The 20,938-nt window shown below is 39.4% G+C and overlaps 1 protein-coding gene across 1 annotated transcript; it reads right to left on the reverse strand.

Annotated features, from left to right (window-relative positions):
- Window positions 1-364: 364 nt before the first annotated feature.
- shisa9b (shisa family member 9b) lies at window positions 365-17,275 on the reverse strand. The gene is made up of 4 exons (XM_078270217.1): window positions 16,726-17,275; window positions 12,098-12,204; window positions 3,506-3,646; window positions 365-747 (listed from the first exon to the last, which is right to left on the reverse strand). The coding sequence occupies exons 1-4, from the start codon at window positions 17,229-17,231 to the stop codon at window positions 365-367; spliced, it is 1,137 nt and encodes a 378-aa protein (XP_078126343.1). The 5' UTR covers window positions 17,232-17,275.
- Between the last annotated feature and the right edge of the window lie 3,663 nt (window positions 17,276-20,938).

Genomic DNA, 20,938 nt, shown 5'->3' on the forward strand with positions numbered 1-20,938 from the left:
ATTATATACTATACTTAAATGTCAAGGTCCATTGATATCTCAGTAAATACTGACAACAGTACTGTAAGTGTCACATGTCTCACCACTGTTATATATGAGTTATGTAACTTTTGTTTTAGCGGTTGGATTATTATAAATATCGATGACGGCATATTCATCACTGTGCCCTCCTGAGAAACAGTGATTGATACTGAGTCCTGTTACAGTACATTTCACCTTTACGTGGCGACTTAAATGCTGCCCATCACATGCACAACTGCACATACTATAGTCCATGCTGATTTCTTACAACACCACCCACAGTCAGCAGCTACTGCCTTTCCTAAATGCAGACTGCTTTTAAGCCTGGTGCTTACACAGTCCCTCATACTGTCACTTCTGTCTTGCTGTTGGTGACAAAATATGGTTGTGGGGGCATGTAGCGAGTGGTGTGCAGCTCCTTCTCTATGATGCAGAGTTTCTTTTGGCCATAGCTCTGTCGGAGTCCCAGCATGTCCTTGCTCTCCCAGGATCTTAGCCGCCCCGGGCTGGCAGCAGTGTTGGAGCTGTAGGACAGCAGCTGGGAGCTGTGGCTCTTGGGGTTTTTGTACTTGTGTCCATTCTGCTTTGCAGACAGCTGTCTAGGTGGGCTGTAAGGATTACTCGGCTCTGGCTCCATATCCACAGCTTCCATGGGAAGGCTGCCCTTGGATGTCATCTCAATTACTTGCCGCCGGTGGCTGTAGAAGCTGTCATTAGCTTTCTCTGCTAACAAATATAAACAATAGATAGATAAACAACATGATAGTTCTTTGTCATGTTTCCCTTCATTGGCCATTGCATTGTGTCCTCTCTCTCTCTGTGTGTGTGTGTGTGTGTGTGTGTGTGTGTGTGTGTGTGTGTGTGTGTGTGAGAGAAAACATACGTATAAACCTGTATTTAACCTGTATTTTTAGTTACAGCTACACTGGAGAAAGATTGTTGATATATGAACTCAACACCCAAACAAATACACCCCTCCCGTCAGTGCTCCTTTTTTGCCGTCCTTCTTGCTCCCACTGCTTTTCTCTTTTTACATTCCTGGCCTTTCCCCTGTCTTGTGCACAATCACGAAAGTGGCTATTGCTATTTGGCTGGAAAAGTGTTCACACTATTACTAATTACTAATACTACTATAGGCTATAGACAACTTTTTAATCTGAAAAACAGCAGCAAAAGCAGAGGAAGAGGAGGTACTTTATCGGCCCTGTGAGTGTCTGCAGGTATTCATTCAACCTCTACCAACAAGTTGGGGCAGCATGATAGGTGAAACCCAGGGCATAGAAAGTCTGCTAAGCACTGGCCACATCACTCATTAACATGTCATTACATCACATTATCCCCATCCCCAGTGGAAATGATGCCCTTGGTGCACAGTAATGTAGTGTAGACTGCTAATAGTGTTCACTAAATTGTAGCTTCACACAACCAGAACATGCTTAAATATATTTCTTCATTATGCCTTCCTGTCAGCTATTACGTAAAATTACATTTAATATAAAAAATGCAAATATATTGTGTGAGAGGTCAGTTAATAATTATACTCCAACTTCACTGAATATTTGTTGATATTCCAGTTTACAGAATTATTTAAAAACACTGGGAACTCAGTAAGGCTGAGGTGGTATGCCAGTAGATCACTGCACACTATATCTTGTCTTTTGGTATTTGTCTTGCCATAATCAGCTGCTGTAATTTGCTAAAAACTGCAGTGGGATTTTATGTCTCCAATCAGGTGCTTCAATGTATGAAAACAGTATTCACTTGAGCACTAATTGAGCCAGAGCACACCATGCTCCAGTATTAGTATTTTCTAACATTTTAGACATTTTTTACCAGATGACCATTAATGTGGTCTGTTCATCAGCAGCAAGCTGTGGCTGCGCTCTGGGTCTCACTTCATGGTACAGGAAAGAGATGTAGTGATGAGCAGCATATCCTTTACAGTAGCTACTTCAGCAAAACCCTAATCAGTGCTGGTAGATGAACACATATATTAGGACCACAGAGGCTCACATGGCTCACCGTGTACAGTATAGTTGCATCTAATCACCACTCCCCAACTCATTTATGTTTTGATTGCTCCTGATTGTCTCCTGTCCCCAGTCTCATTAGCTAAGATTTGCTCTATTTTTATTTGTTTGACGGTTGTGTGAATCACAAAGAGAGTGAGCTGTTTTATGTGATTGGACATACTACACACATGCTGATAGCTGTCATCCCTTCCATGGCCACAGCTAATTGATTAATCTATAAAAAGACTCCCGTTTCACTGTGCTAAATAGCATCAAATACAGATCCACAAATACCTTCACTCCACACTTTGATTCTGCACATTTATTTCATTTGCTTTTTCTCTGCAAACTTTCAAAAGTTATGCACACAGGCAGAGATGACGGTTGGCCAAAATCAAGGTCAGTTAAATGTAAGACTGTTTGTTCTTTGAAATGGCACTGTGATGATTATTTTTGTAACAGAATTACTTCACTTTTCACTTTAAGTGAGTTAAAAAGTAAACTGATAATAAATGTGGATTTTATATTACAAAAGGGACCTCTACATTTTGGAGGTGTGCTTGAACATATGTGCTCCACTCCACCGTAACATAGACTGTCAACATCACCTGTTGACTGTTATCAGTATTTTAAGCTCACAAAACGCATACTATTTCCATAATGCACATAAAAGGGGTACTTATTTTACAATATACTTTCCATTTCATTTTATGATTTGCAGGAATGTATTTTCATTGACGTACTTTACAAACAGGCTTTTGAAAAATCATTTAGCATCTTCTTGATGAGTGATTCTATTTTGGTATTTTCTGTTATTTCTTGTTTCAAATGCCCAGGCATTTCTCCAGGCACTTGCTGCAGACTTTCCAAAATTAGCACATGAGAAGGACAACAAACTTGCTTCTATAAATAAACTTTCAGTTCCCCTCTCTGTTGGCAATGAGGGACCATGGATTAACTGACAACGATTTCTGTCAGCCAGAGATTTGATGGAGATTCAAACCAACTGGGTTTCTATTTAAAGAAAAATATAATTTTGTACATAAGTACATATCGTACACCATGTGTTGTATAAATAGGATTCTTGCTGCATCTGAAGTAGATAAATAAAAGACTGAAAAACGGCCAAAGCAACATTGTCTTATATCATTTTAAAACTATAAAGAGAGAGATGCACTTATAACTGCAGCTAGCAGAACATTTTAATAGCATGTTTTTTGTCTGTTGAGACAATGTTTTACTCAAAATTTTACTTTTAATTTTACTGGGATTTCATAAAACATAAAACATTTCAGATACATTTTCTCCTCATAAACGTATAAATCTAATGATTACTCAGATTAAAGATGATGTTGATCATGGTTCACTCAATTAAACCTTGACACTTCTCTTTACATAATGCAGGGTAACCCTGATTAGTATGTTTTATTTATAGAGGATGTAATGTGCTACTTAATCAGATCAAACCTTACCCACAGCCTTGAGCGTGGCATACTTGTTGAGATCCTTGACAGGCGTCTGTTGTTCATAGGGGCTGGTAATGTGTCCCACAGCCGGGTAAAGCTGTGTTATCAAAGTTGATGCTTGAGCCACGTTGTTTATGTGGTTGCTATCTAAAGGAGGGAAAACACAAGTTGTTAATGCAAAAATTCTGTGTTTCTGTTGTTTGCAGCGACAAATTCCCTTTAATCACTGAGGTAATATGTTCAAATTTGTATGTGACCATTTGCATTAGCTAATACAAGATGTGATAAATTATTTGTTTGTTTAAATTAATGATAGAAAAAAACAAGTTTAAATTAATAATTGTATTTTTTTTAAGGGACTGTTACGTGATCCCAGGATATAAATCAGCTTGATGGATGGATGTGAAGATAGAATTGTAGAATAGTAGTGTCACTTTCCCAAAGTAGGCTTTTCTGGGGACCCAGCTGGACTGTCATGACTGCTCTTTGTGAAACTGTACTAATCCTACAGTAGACATCTGGTAAATTAAGGGGTGCACAGCAAAGAGACTGGCCCCCTGCCTTGTGGCACGACAGAGCAAACAGATGTTCAGTGTCTTTTCTTGAGGAGATTATTGGAACTACCGATTCACAGGAAGACTGCTGCATGTGTGTTTATATATATATCTGAGAGATACATGTTCATAGACCAATAGTTGATGCGGATAACTTTGATCATTAAAGGACAAATCCGGCGCAAAATGAACCTAGGGGTTAATAACACGTTTACCAAGTCAACCGTTTTCTGGGATATGTTTTCATGCTAATCGAATGTGACCAGTTTTATCGCAAACCGCTAATTAGCTTATAACGCTAGTCGTCGGGGCAAGGGTAAAGTAAAAAGAAATCGCTATTTCTATACCACTAACAAGGCTCAAAATAGCACCACACTTCAACTGTAGCATAATGAGGGTCCCTACATGTAAACCGAAGCATTGAGAATTGTATAAGTGTACGGACAGTTTATTAAAAAGATAGTTTAGAAAAACAGTACCGTTCATGTATGCAGGCGGGCGCCATCTTGGGAAAACAGTTACGACCAGGCGAACGGCGTGCTTGAGCTATGTTACTGGTTGCATGGCGTTCATCGTTCGACTGGTCGTGACTGTAGCGATTTCTTTTTACTTTACCCTTGCCCCGACGACTTAGCCTGGCTCCGCCCTCCTACTTACTTCCGCTCAATTTTCATTTCCCTTCAGTACTCCGTCTGGGTTTGCGGTATATTCTTGGGTTTTCTCCGGTCAAATATTTGTAGGTCCAATCAGGGAACAGTGGGAGTGGCTGAGAACGATGACGTTGAGGACGTGCACTAGAAAGATGCGAGCGAAGCCATTCGGGCCGTTGTGGCAGCAACGCTGCCGAATATCCAGAAGTTAAAGCCCGAGCAAGAACAGTCTTTGCTGAGTTTTGTTGGTGTCCATGATGTTGTGGCCCTCCTCCCCACGGGGTTCGGGAAAAGTTAGATTTTCCAGCTCGCTCTGTTAGTGGTGAAGGAGTTGGCTAAGGCTAATGCTAGCGATGCTAATGCTAAATATAAGCCGATAGTTGTTGTTGGTCTCCCCTCTTGTTGCACATGCGCATGACATACGTCACGACCAAACGTTAGCGATTGGTTATGGCAGATCCAGAGTGGCTCTGGGCAAATCCAATAATTTTAAACTTCAACAGAGTACCCGCCTTCAAGGAAGTTAACACTTGTCAATGGAGAGAGGCCAGACTCTCTGTACAAATGAAATGTACGAGTCTGGGCTACCGACAACTAGCGTTATAAGCTAATTAGCGGTTTGCAATAAGACTGGTCACATTCGATTAGCATGAAAACATATCCCAGAGAACGGTCGACTCGGTACACGTGTTATTAACCCCTAGGTTCATTTTGCACCGGATTTGTCCTTTAATTACTTACTCCTTTTAAGCTTGACCTCTTACAAAATCACAATGATGGTTATTTTAAATGTAATCCGGTTGTGAATCAACACTCATTCTGTTGTTGTTTCTTTTTAATTTAACCTGACTCAGAGGAGTTATAAACTACTGTATGTCCAGCACCAATAACTTGAATATGAACATAAAAGATGTCCATCAACTCATTGCAGCCGTTGTTAATGGTTCAAGTTTACAGACTTTAAATTTTGAGTCTACTGGTTCTTGGTCTAGAATGTGTCTGGTAAAAACATCATTAATACAGAAAATAGGTTAATTAGGCTCTTATTCCCAACTGGTCAGCAAGAAACTTTATTACTGTGCTAATTAATTTGGAAAGTCTCAAATTATCAATGCTGTCTCATGAAATGATGCAGAGGACAGCTTCGACAATTCTTTCACTCCACCACACCTCAAGGAGGTAATGTTATGAGTAAAATCAGATTTTGAGGTAATTTAAGGTGCTACTGTGTTCTTCTTATGATAAGGCTGTATTTATAACAAGCTCCTGTATTATCCAGTTTTATAAGGCCTTATTATAAACTGAAGTTGAGAAAGACAGCACAGCACTTTCATGTCGTGTACAGATAAGATATTAAACTCAGTGATGGATTTGTCTTCATAAACCCTCATTGAATCTTTTAAAAATGCTTTACTAACAAAAGTAACCAAATTCTCAAAAAATGTAACAGGAAACATCTGCATCGAATCTATCTGTGTTACCTTGTCAGTTTCCTTTCTGGGCTTGTTGACCTGTTTCAGTTTCATACAATACATCGTAAGTGGGCCATGCACACAGGCTCTCATTCAATGTGATCTTGTTCAAGCTAAAAGTCAAATTAGATGTGCTTTCATAGAATACATAGAATGTACTTCACTTGTAATTTATTGAACCAGGATAACACATGGTTAACGCTGCTTTTAAGGAAATCTGGAGTACATACAGTATGTTTGTTAAAAACCAAACAATAAAACATATAGATCAAATGTAGTGTTCTTTCAGATGAGCTCATTAAACCATGGAAAACAATGTATGAATAGGGTGATTAGCCATTAGCATTATGTGGTCACCATTGCACTTGTCTTTTTTCTTCTTTTTTTGTTTATATTATTTTTTGGGGCTTTTATGGCCTTTAATCGACAGGATAGCTTGAAGACAGGAAAGGGGTGAGAGAAGGGGGATGACATGCAGCAAAGGGCCACGGGTCGGAATCAAACCCGGCCGCTGCCAAGGACTCGGCCTACATGGGGCGCACACTCTACTGTGTGAGCCAGAGGTCTCCCCCCATTGCACTTATCTGATACTACAGTCAAGGTCAGGGTATCCCATTAAATGTAGAAGCCATGCCACCGAAAGTAAATCATTTAAAATATTATTAATGTACACTGAATGCTTTAGCCAAACTACTTGGTACCCAATATTGTCAAAAACATTTATTTTTAGTTTAGTTTGAATGTCTCCGGGTCTCAATTTTACTCTATGTATAGGCTAGTCTAAGATTTCACTGCAGTTAATAAATAAGGACATTGCTTTTGTGAACATCTGGTGCAACTTTGCTATTTTCAGGATGCCAAACTCAATCTAAACTGAAGTGCTGATATATACTTGTTTATTTCCCTCTTTAGTGTGTCGACTGAGTGTCATTGTGCTTGTACTGTTGTCAAAGTCACAGCTTTTATGTCAGCTGCTGGAGAAAGTAGGCCACTTCTGGAGACTTGTAAGGTTAAAGACTCCATGGTTGTTGCGGGAAATAAGCGAGTTAACACTCCAGACACAGACACCACCCTGGAACTCATAAAAGATTTAAGAGAGTATTTTGGGAGCTGGATGCCCCAAAATAAATGGTACATGGAGAAGGGCGCTCTTATTTACAGGCAGCCTACTTTCAAGTTAGTGATGAAAATATTCTTTTATCTCCGAGTCAATATCTATCCATTTCTGTCAGACTCCTGAAACTCAAACACTATATTCAAATTGTATGTGTGCATTATTCATAGTTATCAGTTGATCTAAGTTACACTTAAACATATGTACATTGTTTGATAAAACATATTTTCAGCCATATAAATTAATGTAATTATTAATTAAGAATAATTGATTTATGTAATTTGTGGACAAGCTTTTATGTGAAAAAAATCAAGATGTATAAAACATATTTCAAAATGTGCACATAAAATACTTTATTTTTGGGGTGATGCCATTATTATAAAGCAATTAGAGTACAGAGTTCATTATTAAGTTGATCATTACTTTGAAAGAGTAATTCATGCTGTTTGAAAATACGGTAATAGTTTGTTCACATAAAATTAACAAGTTCATACAGCATCTCATTCTTCTTCTTTAATTGTAACGACCACAGACACATTTCCTGACCAGTGTCAGATTTTGTACTCAAAGGGCATTAAAAGTATTAGTCAAAGTATTTTAATTATCTAAAAGAGTTTGGCTGTATTGACGCCAGTCTGATACAATCTGATACAGCTAATAAGACAATAAGAAGGAAATGTGCACCTCTACATTTATCACACCAATGCTGCACATGGTCAGTGCAGGGAATTGAACCCTCTGGTTCCCACTGCCGCCCATGTAGACAAATGTAGAGAAAGACGAGAATTTTAATTCTAAATTAACCCATATTAGTAGTGAAATAATCTATATTGACAACGTCTCATTTACGGCATAGTTCCGGTTCCGCCGGATGCCCCTCATTTTCGGTCGGATGTCCCTTACCTTCCGCTTTCTTTGTGTTGGCATTCTTAACTCTGGTCGATTTGGGACACGTCCTCCTAGCTAGAACCGACAATCAAATTATATTTATCTTTTTTTTGAGTAAAATTCTCATCACACACTCGACAGCCATTTTATTCCAGAGCTCGCCTCCCATATGTTCCACCAAAACAAGTTCCTTCCCGAGGCTATTTTGTAGGGGTGCACGATTCAGAAAATCGATTTTTAGGCTCAAGATTCGATTCAAAATCAAGAGGATCAATCGAGGAGATAGGTCTGGCAATGCGAGACTAGGAGTGAAACAACCCATGTCGCCATCCAAACATTTTTTCAAGCTCTCTTTATTGTCAGTTTGTAATTATCTCCTTAAAGATTTGAGGCTTCATTATACAGTACAGTATATAGCAGGTGGAAAATAGAACCATAGGTAGACTCTACATTTGGTAGCAATTTCTCAGCTGCTGTCAGAGGTAATGCTACTGAAATACATTTCTATCTGGCAGTGAGGAAATGGACTGTCACAGAGACTTTGTTCTCTCTGGTTGACTGCCTGGAATAAAAAGAGGCCACACTTCACAATTACCCCATGTGCGCACATGGCCAGCAGTACATGAACATGATAGTACTGGTAGCCAAAGAAGCCCAGCTCACAAAAACTGTAACACTGGTGTCTTGAGGAGAATGAGAGCTCATAGCCCAGTCTAACAGATTTTTGTTATCTTTGACAGGCAATAGATGAGGAACAGGGGCTCCCTTTGGAGTATTTCAATCACTGCTTTGTACCGCTATCTGTAATATACAGTGACTAATATAGCAAGGGCATAGTCACACCTGCCACTAGAAAGCACATCTGGGGAGGACAAGTACAGGACGGATCCATGTGGCAAGAAATATCACCTCACCCCTTGTAACCTTGTAAGGATTGCTGTCAAGAAAACAACAATCATCCCTGTGCTGTTGCCAACTCTATTACACAGAATCCCTCCCATACATCCCTGTAAGATACAGCAGCCAGCACACTGTGCCCTGGCTCTCCACGTCCAAGGTCACCAAACAATTGAGAGCTACATCATTCTTTTCTTCAGTGTAGTAATATATGAATTAAATAGCAAATAGCACTGCAAAGTTAGTGTGTATACAGTATAATTAGAAACACTCATATGTACAAGAAGCATTCTGTAATAATCTGGAAAAATACTACAGATGACAGACTTAAAGTAAAACTAAATATATAATGATCAGCTGGTAGAACGTTATTTTCTGACTCAAAGAAGGAGGCAGGTGGGGTAAGACAACTGCACATCTTTTCAAAACAATTTTCACTTTTTTACAAAAGTGACAACCTTTAAATCAGTGCGACTGCACTTGCTTTACAGTACAATGATGTTGTGTTATCGCACATCATTGATCATTTTCTTTCATTTACTCCAGGTACAGGCAGGAAAAATGGGATTTTAAATCAGGACACAAGTTCCTTAGTGCGTTCAGCTACAGTTTGTTTGCTCACCGCATCAAAAAGCTGAGGACAAACACTTCCCCTGTGTTGTGAACCGACTATTTTTTCTAATTGGCACGTTTCAAGTAGTGAACATCATCATATACAGGCAGAATAACAGTAAAGAACAATTCCCTAATGTGCATTTAGAAAGTAAATTAACCCAAGTTTGTTATACTACAATAGTTGATTAAAATTATAATACTGTACATAGTATACCGAAGATAGCATACAGTATCTCTTTCAGAAGATCAGTCCTAACGTGTTGGCAGGTTTTTAATGAAATGACAATTATTCTGTGAGGAGGCAAGGTAGGACTGAAAGCGCTCTGATTTTAGAATGATTAATTATCATGTCGGTGCTGACACCTTACCTCACCTCATTTTAGGGAGTAAAAAAATAAGCTCAGTTAAAACAAAAATTATAGCTAGCTCTTAAAATAGAATGTCTGAGGTTAGTTATGTTTGAAGTTAAATTGCATTTCTCACTAAAGTAATATTTCTAGTAAATGTGATAGGATGGTAAAATGTGAATACAAAGTTGTAAGGTGACATAAAGCACAGCCTTGTGGCAGTCATGCTAAAAGATCACATTTAGGTTTAAGTTAAACAGCACATGTAGAAAACTGTCAATGTCTGTCTTGACTGCCTGGCAATTTAGGGTTTAAAGGTCCCATGACATGCTGATTTTTGGATGCTTTTATATAGGCCTCAGTGGTCCCCTAATGCTGTATCTGAAGTCTCTTTCCCGAAATTCAGCCTTGGTGCAGAATTACAGCCACTAGAACCAGTCCCACAATGAGCTTTCCTTAGTATGTGCCATTTCTGTGTCTGTAGCTATTGAGGAGGGGGGGAGGGAAGGTGGAGGGTGTGGCCTTGACCAACTGCCACTTTGCTCGTTTGAAAGCCATGATGTCTCTCTCATGGGCGGGCAAAGCAGAGAAAGGGGAGGTAACCTTCCTCCTTATGACCTCATAAGGAGGAGATTCCAGATCGGCCCATCTGAGCTTTCATTTTCTCAAAGGCAGAGCAGGATACCCAGGGCTCGCCATTTCTAACCACTGGGGGACCATAAGCAGGCTGGGGGAATGCATATTAATGTTAAAAAAAACTCATAAAGTGACATTTTCATGCCATGGGACCTTTAAGATCATTTATGCTTGTAATTTTGCAAAATCTGAGATTTATTTTGCATTTAGACATTGTGGATTTCATTTTCTTGATTTGTAATAAAAGTATGCATTTATTTAAATTATAACATTTAATTTTAACTAATTATAGACAGTCTGTTAATTCAAAATGCTTAAATATTTGCGCCACTAAAGCCTGGCTGTGTATGATGAGGTAATTTGAAATAGGCATTCATCTGCCATGTATGCCAAGAACAGGCGGGTTTTCATTCCCACCACAGATTACATCAGGTGTTTTCACTAATTAGCAAACCTTCCAAACTACTCAGTGAAATCACCTGCTAAACTCCTACGTTGTAATGAGAACATGCAAACTTCTGGCTTTCCATATCATGTGAATAATCACTGATATTGATTTGCATCTGCCTCAAATGTGATGTTTTGAGAAGCATCTAGAATACAGGATATCAGTACATCACTTAATGTAATTTATTCATGTTCTAATTATTTTTATACTGTAACTTAAGACTAAATCATAACCTGGCTTTTGTTATTTTAAAGTATTTTGTTGATTCCTTGGCCTCTAACTTCAACTGTACAGAATGTAAGGTGTAATTCTTTCACTATACTGCATTGTACCTAATCAGTAGTTTATTCTCAGTTTAGCCAAATAACTTTCTTTTTTAAGTTATTCAGCTAGAGCACGTATTTTAAAACTTTTTTTTATAATATGAGATGCCATTTCCCATAATTATACAGCTTGCAGAGCGGGGGGGGGGGGGTGATCTTTATTGACTGGAGCTGTCAAGGCAGGTTAACATCAATAAGAAATCTTTTCTGTCGGTGCACATCTGTGTGGGTGTGTGTAGGTGTTGGTGTTGATGACCTACAGAATGAGCGTGGAATATAATGTGTGAGGCCATTGCATACAATAAGTATTGGCTAAGAAGCAGAGCTCTAGGGTGTTGGTGGTAATTAGTGTATATGTTAAGTGATTGCTGAGGGCATGACTAATTGCTTAACCAGCAGGATTGTGGAGGGAGGGGCCTTTTTTCCTTCTACCACTTCAGCTAATTTAGGATAGGCAATCAAATAAACAGGGCTCACATTTTATCAATATCTCTTAGATTGGTTGGGGTGATGGGATACCCATTAGTGAAAGCAGGTGGCAGTAGCTTTAGTAAATACATATATGCTACCCAGTGTTTGAAAAAAAAAAAGATCTGTCATGTGAATGTGTAGGTGTATTGCTAAGTGTTGTGTGCTGCTGATGTCAGTACTTACGGAGACTGTTAACTGTGACTCTGGTTTGTATGTTCTCATAATGCTGGCCAAGTCCAATGTCGTCCGTATTTTCTGAGGCAGGATGGCGGATAACATGTGCAAGAGCTCTGGAAAGATGAAGAACAATCTCAGAGAGGACATTTTTCAGTAAAAAACAAGTACAGATTCAGTGCGGGCCAGCAGTGCAACAAGTCCTCCTAAATGACAAAGTAAAGCGTTTGTCTGTGTCCCATGAAATAACCCATGTGACAGTTCAAAAAACAAATGATAGGAGCATATTGTATCTGCCACCTCAGAGTCTACACAGGTTATGTACTTGGTTAAGGTTGGAGAAAGTTTATCTTCATGGTAAACAAAAACCAGGAGACAGGAACACAAACTGCGGCAGGCCCGGACCGGGAAATCCTCCGGTACTCCTGATTAGTGATGGGACAACCGACTCTTTTACGCGAGTCGGTTCAACCGAGTCGTTGGTTGGCCTACCGAGTTAATAGATTCGGTCACCGGTTTGCGTGTCCTCGGCAGGGGGGGTGATTGTGCGTTTCCTCGCCCACCAGGTACCAAGACACCGCGGAAGACTCGAGTGGTTGTGGTTACATTCGGTCTCGACATACTATTTACACACTCATACTGACCGACACTAGCCTGGTGCGTGGTCTCCTCGTGACAGTCTATCTACCATGTAGCAACAATCACTTCTAACATTTAACTTAACATAACTACCAAGATAACATTACGTGTATTTGTATGTGATATAATACTTTCCCCTTGGTTATGTAGCTTATGAATTTCCATGAACACAATTCTAAAATGCACGAGACATAAAGGCTTCTACTATCGGTTGATAACTCAAACTTGCCGACAACCTTGACACCCGTTTGATTACATAGACTCATGCATTAGGCACGGTTACGGTCTCATTCAGTAGCCTGGTGCGCGGTCTCCTGGTGACAGCCTACCTACCATGTAACAAACATTTAACTTAACATAACTACCTAGATAACATGACGTGTATTTGTATGTGATATCCATCGATAATGTAGCCTATGAATTTGTATGTACACAATCATCTAAGATGCACGAGAAATAAAGGCTTCTGGGATCGGTTGATAACTCAAACTTGCCGAGAACCTAGACACCCGTTTGAATATAGACTCATGCAGTACCCTCGGTTACGGTCCTTACTGTCTCGTTCAGTAGCCTGGTGTGCGGTCTAGGTAGCTCATTTCCTGATTGATTCTACCACCACTCCAGTGGAGGCGCTAATGAGCTAGATTACTACACACACAGTAGCAGAAGAATACTAGCTACAAACAACGGCACTAATGAGGTAAAAGAAAAAAACAGGAGTGAGTCGGTTCATTGACGTATGGCACTCGATTCTCCCGGTTCAGTGACACGAGTCGGGTTAATTAACCGGCTCTTCGGTCAGTTCGTCAACACTACTCCTGATGACCTAGCCAGTCAATTGGCCTGGAGTGTCAGACCTGTGTTAACCCTTAAAGGACCACGGGACCGTCTGCGATTTCAGCTGACATTACTGTCTTTACGACGCTGTAGCCGGCTCTAAAATGAAGATATTAGTATCATGAAGCTAGACAATCTAAGGAATTCATTGATACCAACCATGACATGCTAGCTTGTTGGGAAAGGGGTCAAATAGCGCTCCAAATTAAGGCTACATTTTTGCAAGGGAAAAACTGGCAAGGCCTTTTTCAAAGGGGTCTCTTGACCTCTCACCCCAAGATATCTGAATAAAGATTGGTTCTGTGGGTACCCACAAGTCTCTCCTTTAAAGACATGCCCACTTTATAGCATCCAGTTTTGGGCAAAAAACATGCAGTTTTGTCATGCAGTATAATAGTGTTATTTTCACATATCCCTGGAGTTGCATAAATTGGGTTTGACTGGAAAGCTAAGACTCTTGTGTATTCATGTTAGTCCTCATAGTAGCCATTTCATTGTTGTGAATCATTTAAAATGACCTGTTGTGAACTCTAGGATTAACCCAGCCTCATGAATTTATACAACCGCAAACTAGAGACCTAGGTCATTCAGAGGATGTATGGCTTTCCTAGGTATATTTACAATAAGTGGGTTTCTGAGCAATTCCAGAAAATAACTGCTTATCATCCAACTGCCGAAAAATGTAATTCATACTGAAATCTCCAAATGTGAAAAAAAAGAAAAGAAAAATGATGATTGAACTGCGATCTCTTATGTCAAAGTCACATGCTTTGTAAGGCAGTCCATGATTTAAATAGTTTAACATTTAAGCAGCAAAGTCTGAGATATCCTTGACCTTAAGTCTTTAGTATGGGTCAAACTCCAAAAAACTGGATCCTACATTTCATGCTACTAAATAGTCTTTCTTTAGACCCTTTCGGCCTCATAAATCACCATATCTGTCATGCTCCGCATCTCAAGTTATTAACGCAAAGTTTCTGTTAAAAAAACTATAACCTAGTTATTAACCCCTAGGTTTGTTTTGCGCCAGAATTGTCCTTTAAAGGCAGCTTACTGTACGTCAGGTTAGGGTGTCGCTTGTCAGAGGGCTCAGTAGATTTATGATGGCACAGCCTGATACCCACTGCAGGGCCTAATGATAGGTCAAAACATCATTCAACATGAATACTGGGCTTTCATCGCACATTGTAATGCATTTTTAAAAACTGCCAGCATCGCTGTTGGGTGTGGTTGTGGGTGACCAAAAGTGTGCTATGTCACACCTTTAGCTACACTCACCAAACAGTGTTGTCAGAGTGAACCAAGGGGGTAAGCTTCTCCTCGGAACGCCTAGCTCCTATGGCGCCATTTTGATACTAACAAGCCATCACCCCCCTGTTAGCATTCCATTGACTGCCATTCATTTTGGCGCCACTTTGACAGCGAATAACTTTACATTTGATGCGTTTAAAGATTCTATTTGTCCATTGTTTATTTCTAAAGAAACACGACAATGTATAAAAGGCTCCATTACCTTGTACCTCACGTTATGGCTCCGTAGCAGGCGTTTTTGTAAAAATAGGGTAACGATTGTGTCATAACCACGCGGCTTACTGTCGCACAGTAGAGAAATTACCATACAGTACAGGAGAAGCTCGCAGGCAGTTTCGACTCATATTAGCTGTTTAAGTTTAATTACTAATGTCAACTAGCATTTTAGTCACGGCACATTTACGTCGTCTCTCTCAGTTGGAGGCTGCGCCGTAACGCTCAGCCATCACCAGAAAAGTGATTCTAATATCCTTCACTGGTCTCCGTCCAGAGCAACGGGATCTGTTGGTCCATTTTATATATGTCAATGGAGTGAACTGATCCAAACCCTGAGACACTTCTAGTGCACTGCAAAAAGGTGAGAACTTTAACTTCTGCAGGTCAGCAAAAACAAGACTTTGAACTTGTTTTAAGTTTTTCTTTCAATCCACAGAGAACAGCTGCGGCAAGTCATGTTTTTCTGAAATTACTTTCTCAAACTTTAAGTGCTGACTCACTGAGATAAATAGTTAAAATATGTTACCTGAGGCATACATTTGTAAAATATATGGAAAACTATCTGCAGATTAAAAAAAAGCAGTAATTGAACTATATATATATATATTTTAGACTGCATACAGTAATACATTTCAGGACTTAAGTTGATTATGATAGCTATTCTCAGTATGTCCTAAGGCCTGTTAACTTCAAAATCATTTTTGGCATAAGTTCAGCACCATCCAGTTACTGTGTAATTAACTTTTGTCACAGGTGTCAGCTCGGATTCAAGTAACATCATCTATATTAAAAACTCTATGCTGCTTCGGAATCCACCTATCTAAATGACAGTGTACAAATTAACTCATTATGGTGCAATGTCAACACAACACAACCCAACAGTCTGTGAACACAACATGCATCTGTTTTGAAGGAGGAGAACTAGCTGGACTGCTACAGACTCTTTCACAGAACAACCATGACAACGCAGTGCCTCCTCAGTGCAGACATTGTTAAGCCCAAAATCAGTCTCTTGAGGAGAGAGTAATAAGCCTCTCTGCGTACATGTGTGATGTGTTTAAGGAAAGAGTGAGTGTCTTTGTGTACTAACTATCTGCAAGTGTTAGATGCTCACAAACATGTCTGCCATATGCAATTTTGTGCAATTCTTAAAATGTTTACATATATTCTAAAACCAAAAGTCAGCACATGGTGCCTTTTTTAACTATACATATTGTATATGTTAGTGATACATTACAGAAAAATATGTTTACCAAAACGTTCAACAGCGGCCCTTGTGCTTGGTTTCAATTGTAACATGCTGAAGATAAATAGACATATTAATTGCAAACAAAAAAAGAGTTTTAACTTGAGCAGGCACACATGTAACACATGTCACAACATCACTGACAATAGTCTGACAATTTTAAATTAAAGTCACAGGCCAAGGACAATGCAATAAACATAAAAAGCACACTTTTGTCTGTAACACTGACAAAAATGTGCTTGTGACTTACTGTTGGGCAGACAGTGCAGTTAAACTTCTTTTTCATAGTGTTAATTGTATATATAAAACAACGTGTTACTTTGTGACTTGTTTTTGATCAAAATGGTAGGGTTTTGCACACACGATCATTGGTCAAATGATGACCTACCTTGACATATTTTCTCGGTGCGGACGTTGCATCTTTTCCAAACCCAGCTTGGTGAAAATTCCTATCAGTGCCATTATGGCCACGACCCCGCATATGACATACACAATGATGTTGGTTTTATCCTTCGCGGTGTCCAGCGACACGTCCACTTTTGGTGGTCTTCCTGTCATCACCCACGGCGGGGTGTCGTAGTTTTTACAGGTGGTCTGGTCCAGCCGGGAGTTTTTAAACGCGCAGCAGAACCTGAAGCCACAGGTGCCGCAGCAGTACAGGTAGCTGCCCGTCCTGCACACGAACGGCGGATCCCACTGGCCCATCACGTCGTAGTAGCCGCGGCACTTGTCCTCCATGTGCGGGCTCTCCGTGACTCCGCTATCCCCTTCCTTTGAGTCGTTAAACCCGGTCACCAGCATGAAGTCGTCGACGGTCTGACCCGGCTCGCCCTCCGCGTTGCACACCATAACTTTCACCAGAAAGTAACCGAGGAGCAGCTCAGTGCCCCGCATCGTTGCTCACTTTTTACCCCGCTCTTGACGCCCTGAGAAGCTAAGCCCGGACGCATCTTCCGAAGAGACGAGACACAGCCATGCGTAAATTTATTTAGGCTGATTCCAACTTCCATGCGTAAAAGCACAGTGCGCCCCTGTACTGTTCACTCCTTGGAAAACGAACGGTTTTGTGAAAAGGTATGTTATAGTTCAGGCTCCTTCCAAAGGTCAGTCTACTTTAGTAAATAGTTGGAGAGGTGTAGCATCACTACAGCGGTGCACCTGTCTGTACTGGAGGGTGTCAGACGCCTCTGAGGCTGCTTCACTCCACAGAGCCCGTCATACACACACACAGAAGAGAGAGAGAGAGAGAGAGAGAGAGAGAGAGAGAGAGAGAGAGAGAGAGAGAGAGAAAATTAAAAAAAAACTGTTTGAATTGCTCTGTAATTTAAAGAGTTACTGATTGTGTTTTTGAAATAATTTTGGCTGTGAATTTCACTAATGGCACACATGAGTAATGAATAAGCATTGCATATTTATTATATATATCTTAGAATATATTTTGCGTTGAGAAAATGATTTATGTCCATTCAAACGCCCTTATAGGTACATAGAAAAACATCTTAAAAACTCTTTGCCACATTATATTCATGGTTTCAAGATGACCAACCTTTCTGATGCTTTTTTTCTCCCCCTGCCCTTTCATGTTGCACCAACACTTTTTGATCAATGACAAATTTATCTAATTTTACAAGTTGTCACTTCCTAGAAGTCAATATAATGAGAATATGTTGGCAGTTGTAATTCAAGCTGTAACCCTTCTGTTAAATATCACCTCTCCCACACAGTTGTAACACAAGTGATATCTAAGCAAACTCACAACAAGAATAGGTCTGTAGAGGATTAATCTTTGCAATTCTTTAGAAGGGTCAAATCAAATATCCAGAACATAAGCACAAAATGCAGGATTATATAAGGATGCTGTGTGGACACACAGTATGGCAACTCATCATAGCCACTGCATGGCGTTCAAAAACCTGTGTTGGTCAAATTTAACATAAATGTAATCTCGCACTGGTTTGACTACACCAACTGGTATAACTGCTCACAGGCTTTGACTCTTGTTGTTTTAGGAAGTAAAATACAGCCTGAATATTATAACTGCTATTAGGATGTTTCTATGTAACCATTATGATCTGGATTAGAGTTTGATTAACCTTACAATTGCCTTCTAAAATGTACAGTAATCATATGATGAGCACTTTATTCCTGTGTTTTTTATTTCATGTGTCAACCATGCACCCTCAGCTATTAATTATTGATCATTTACAAACAGTAACAGATGATGAAGGGGCCTTGACAAGCACGGATCTGCAAAAAAAGCTAGTTGGCTATTTATTTTTAGAGAAACCTTTTTATCTAAAATTATGATTAGTTGAGGGAGGCTCTCCATCTGCCACTTGATAAATCTCACTCTTTTTTTCTTTGATGTTGAATTGTCTTAGCCACAGGAGGCTACTTTTATTTACAATCATCAGGGGAGTTTTTGCTTGTCTTGTCTTTGTGCTTCTTAAAAGATATTTATAAATAGTTTGCACAGCACCCAACAAAGAAACTTTAGAGTTACTTTAAAGTGAAAACACTCCAGCTTTATTAGGACCAGAGAAACGCCAGACGATGTCATTTCATTTCAATGTTCGATTGTAAAGGAAATATTGAATAACTGCCAAGTGAAACAAACACATTAATGCTTTGTTGCTGTTTATACCCTCCACCAGTTGGTATGCTCGCTGTGGAGCTGCTTAGTGTCATTGACACCCTCTGAAACATTGTTGATGAGTCACTATTTTAATATTATGATGAGTCATACAGTGAAGTTAACAAAACCTTTGTTCTTTACAGTTTCATCATGCGGATGTTGTTTTTGTTATACACCTTACACAAAAACAACAAAAAAAACAGACTTGAAATATAGTCCCAATAATCTTTCATCTTATTTTCAACTCCACTTGAAAATATTTACTTGGCATGGTGCACCAATAAAAATGACCAGCACTGAAATAAAAGGGCTGTAGCTGTTGGGGTCATGTTATTGAAACAGGAACAGGTGACATATTTCTGCAGGACTCTTCTGAAACTACAGTAATCAAATGTACAGGGATAAGGTTCAGCCGTTTGCGCGACAGGGTTGCCGCATGACAACGGCATGACTCTTGCAGGTACATCTTTGCCAAACTTTTAGTGGCACGTGGCAAGTCATTCTGTGCCATGCTTTGGGTAGGAGCAGGTGGGCAGGCGAGAGTGTTGTAATTCTGCTCAGACAGGGAGAGAGCCTGATTAACTGCTCACACAGAGGGGAGTTTATAGTAATCCCTATGTTACATTTGAGCAATGCAACTGTCACCTGGGTCGGCTCAGGTCTGAGACCGTTCCACTGTGTTGGGGGGGGGGTCTGACCCAAAAGAAGCCCATAAACCACCTGTATGGATACTGTGACATCAGTGTCTTAGGATAACTTTTCTTCTACATTGAAGAAAATGTAAAAACATAAATATGTTATGGTCTTTTTGACCAAAAGTATTTAAATAAGAAGTCCCAATTATCAATTGTGCATTTAATACATTTAATTACATACCCAATTTTCTAAGAGGCTAGATATATACAACTTTTAAGATTGCTAAAGATAAGACATTTTTTCTCTATTATATTCTTTAAGCAGCGCAATGATTATACTTTCAGTTATAGAGTCAATGGTCAATTACAATATGGTCCAGTCGAAACAAAAATAAATGAGCAGTAAATCACATTTACACCCATTGTTATCAGCAGTGTGACAATATACTAAAGTGGTTTTGAAGCTGCTTCTTAAAAGTGGAAAAAGCTGCATATTTATACTTAAATCCTTCTGTGACAATGGTTTTGATCTATACTTGAACTGCTCCTGTTACATCTGTTCCATCCAGTCTAGTCCAATCCTGCTCATTAGGGCTCTATAGTTATCTATTCTTTTGAAGTAACTGCTTCTACATGTCATTTCAACATTAAGGGGAATCAGATTTCAAAAGTCTACTTTCCAGAATAAGATGTTCACTGGACAAAATCCACATGTGCTTCCTTTAATATGAATAGCCAATCCTGCTGTACAAGAGATAACTAGTAGTTTTTTGATTGCTGACACCATGAGGTTTCTAACAAAGATCAAGTAGTAATAAAATAAGTACATGTTATAAATCCATAGATAACCACATTCATTCTTTTAATTAAGAAAAAAAAAACATCAAAATTCAACAAAAATACAGTGTATTAATATTTACAAATATAGACATACAAATATTAGTGTTCATCATGCTATATTATCCCAGTTTTTGGGAATAATTGAACATTTCAATAATTTTCCAGTGAAAGCGACCGGTGGTATTTGATGTTTTGCAGGATTTAAGTCACAACAGTAAACTGTTTGTAGCTACGTTTCAGCAGAGTTTCTATTTAGAAGGTTGTGAGATCAGTATAAGCAGAAGTTCCATGCCGAGAGTCTTTTGTCACAGTGTTACAGCCTCTGCTCACAGCTGGAGGAGTGATTCATGACGCCGTGGCTTGAAGCTCTCCGCTTCAAGGTGAGACACAAACAAATGAACGTAACCTTCTGAATTGACATGCTCAACTTTGTGTTTTTTCTTCTCTTGATACTGCATGTACTGCTATGGGACAACAAGATAAATACTATT

Source organism: Sander vitreus, chromosome 15, assembly GCF_031162955.1.
Source record: "Sander vitreus isolate 19-12246 chromosome 15, sanVit1, whole genome shotgun sequence".
Classification (NCBI taxonomy): Eukaryota; Metazoa; Chordata; class Actinopteri; order Perciformes; family Percidae; genus Sander; species Sander vitreus.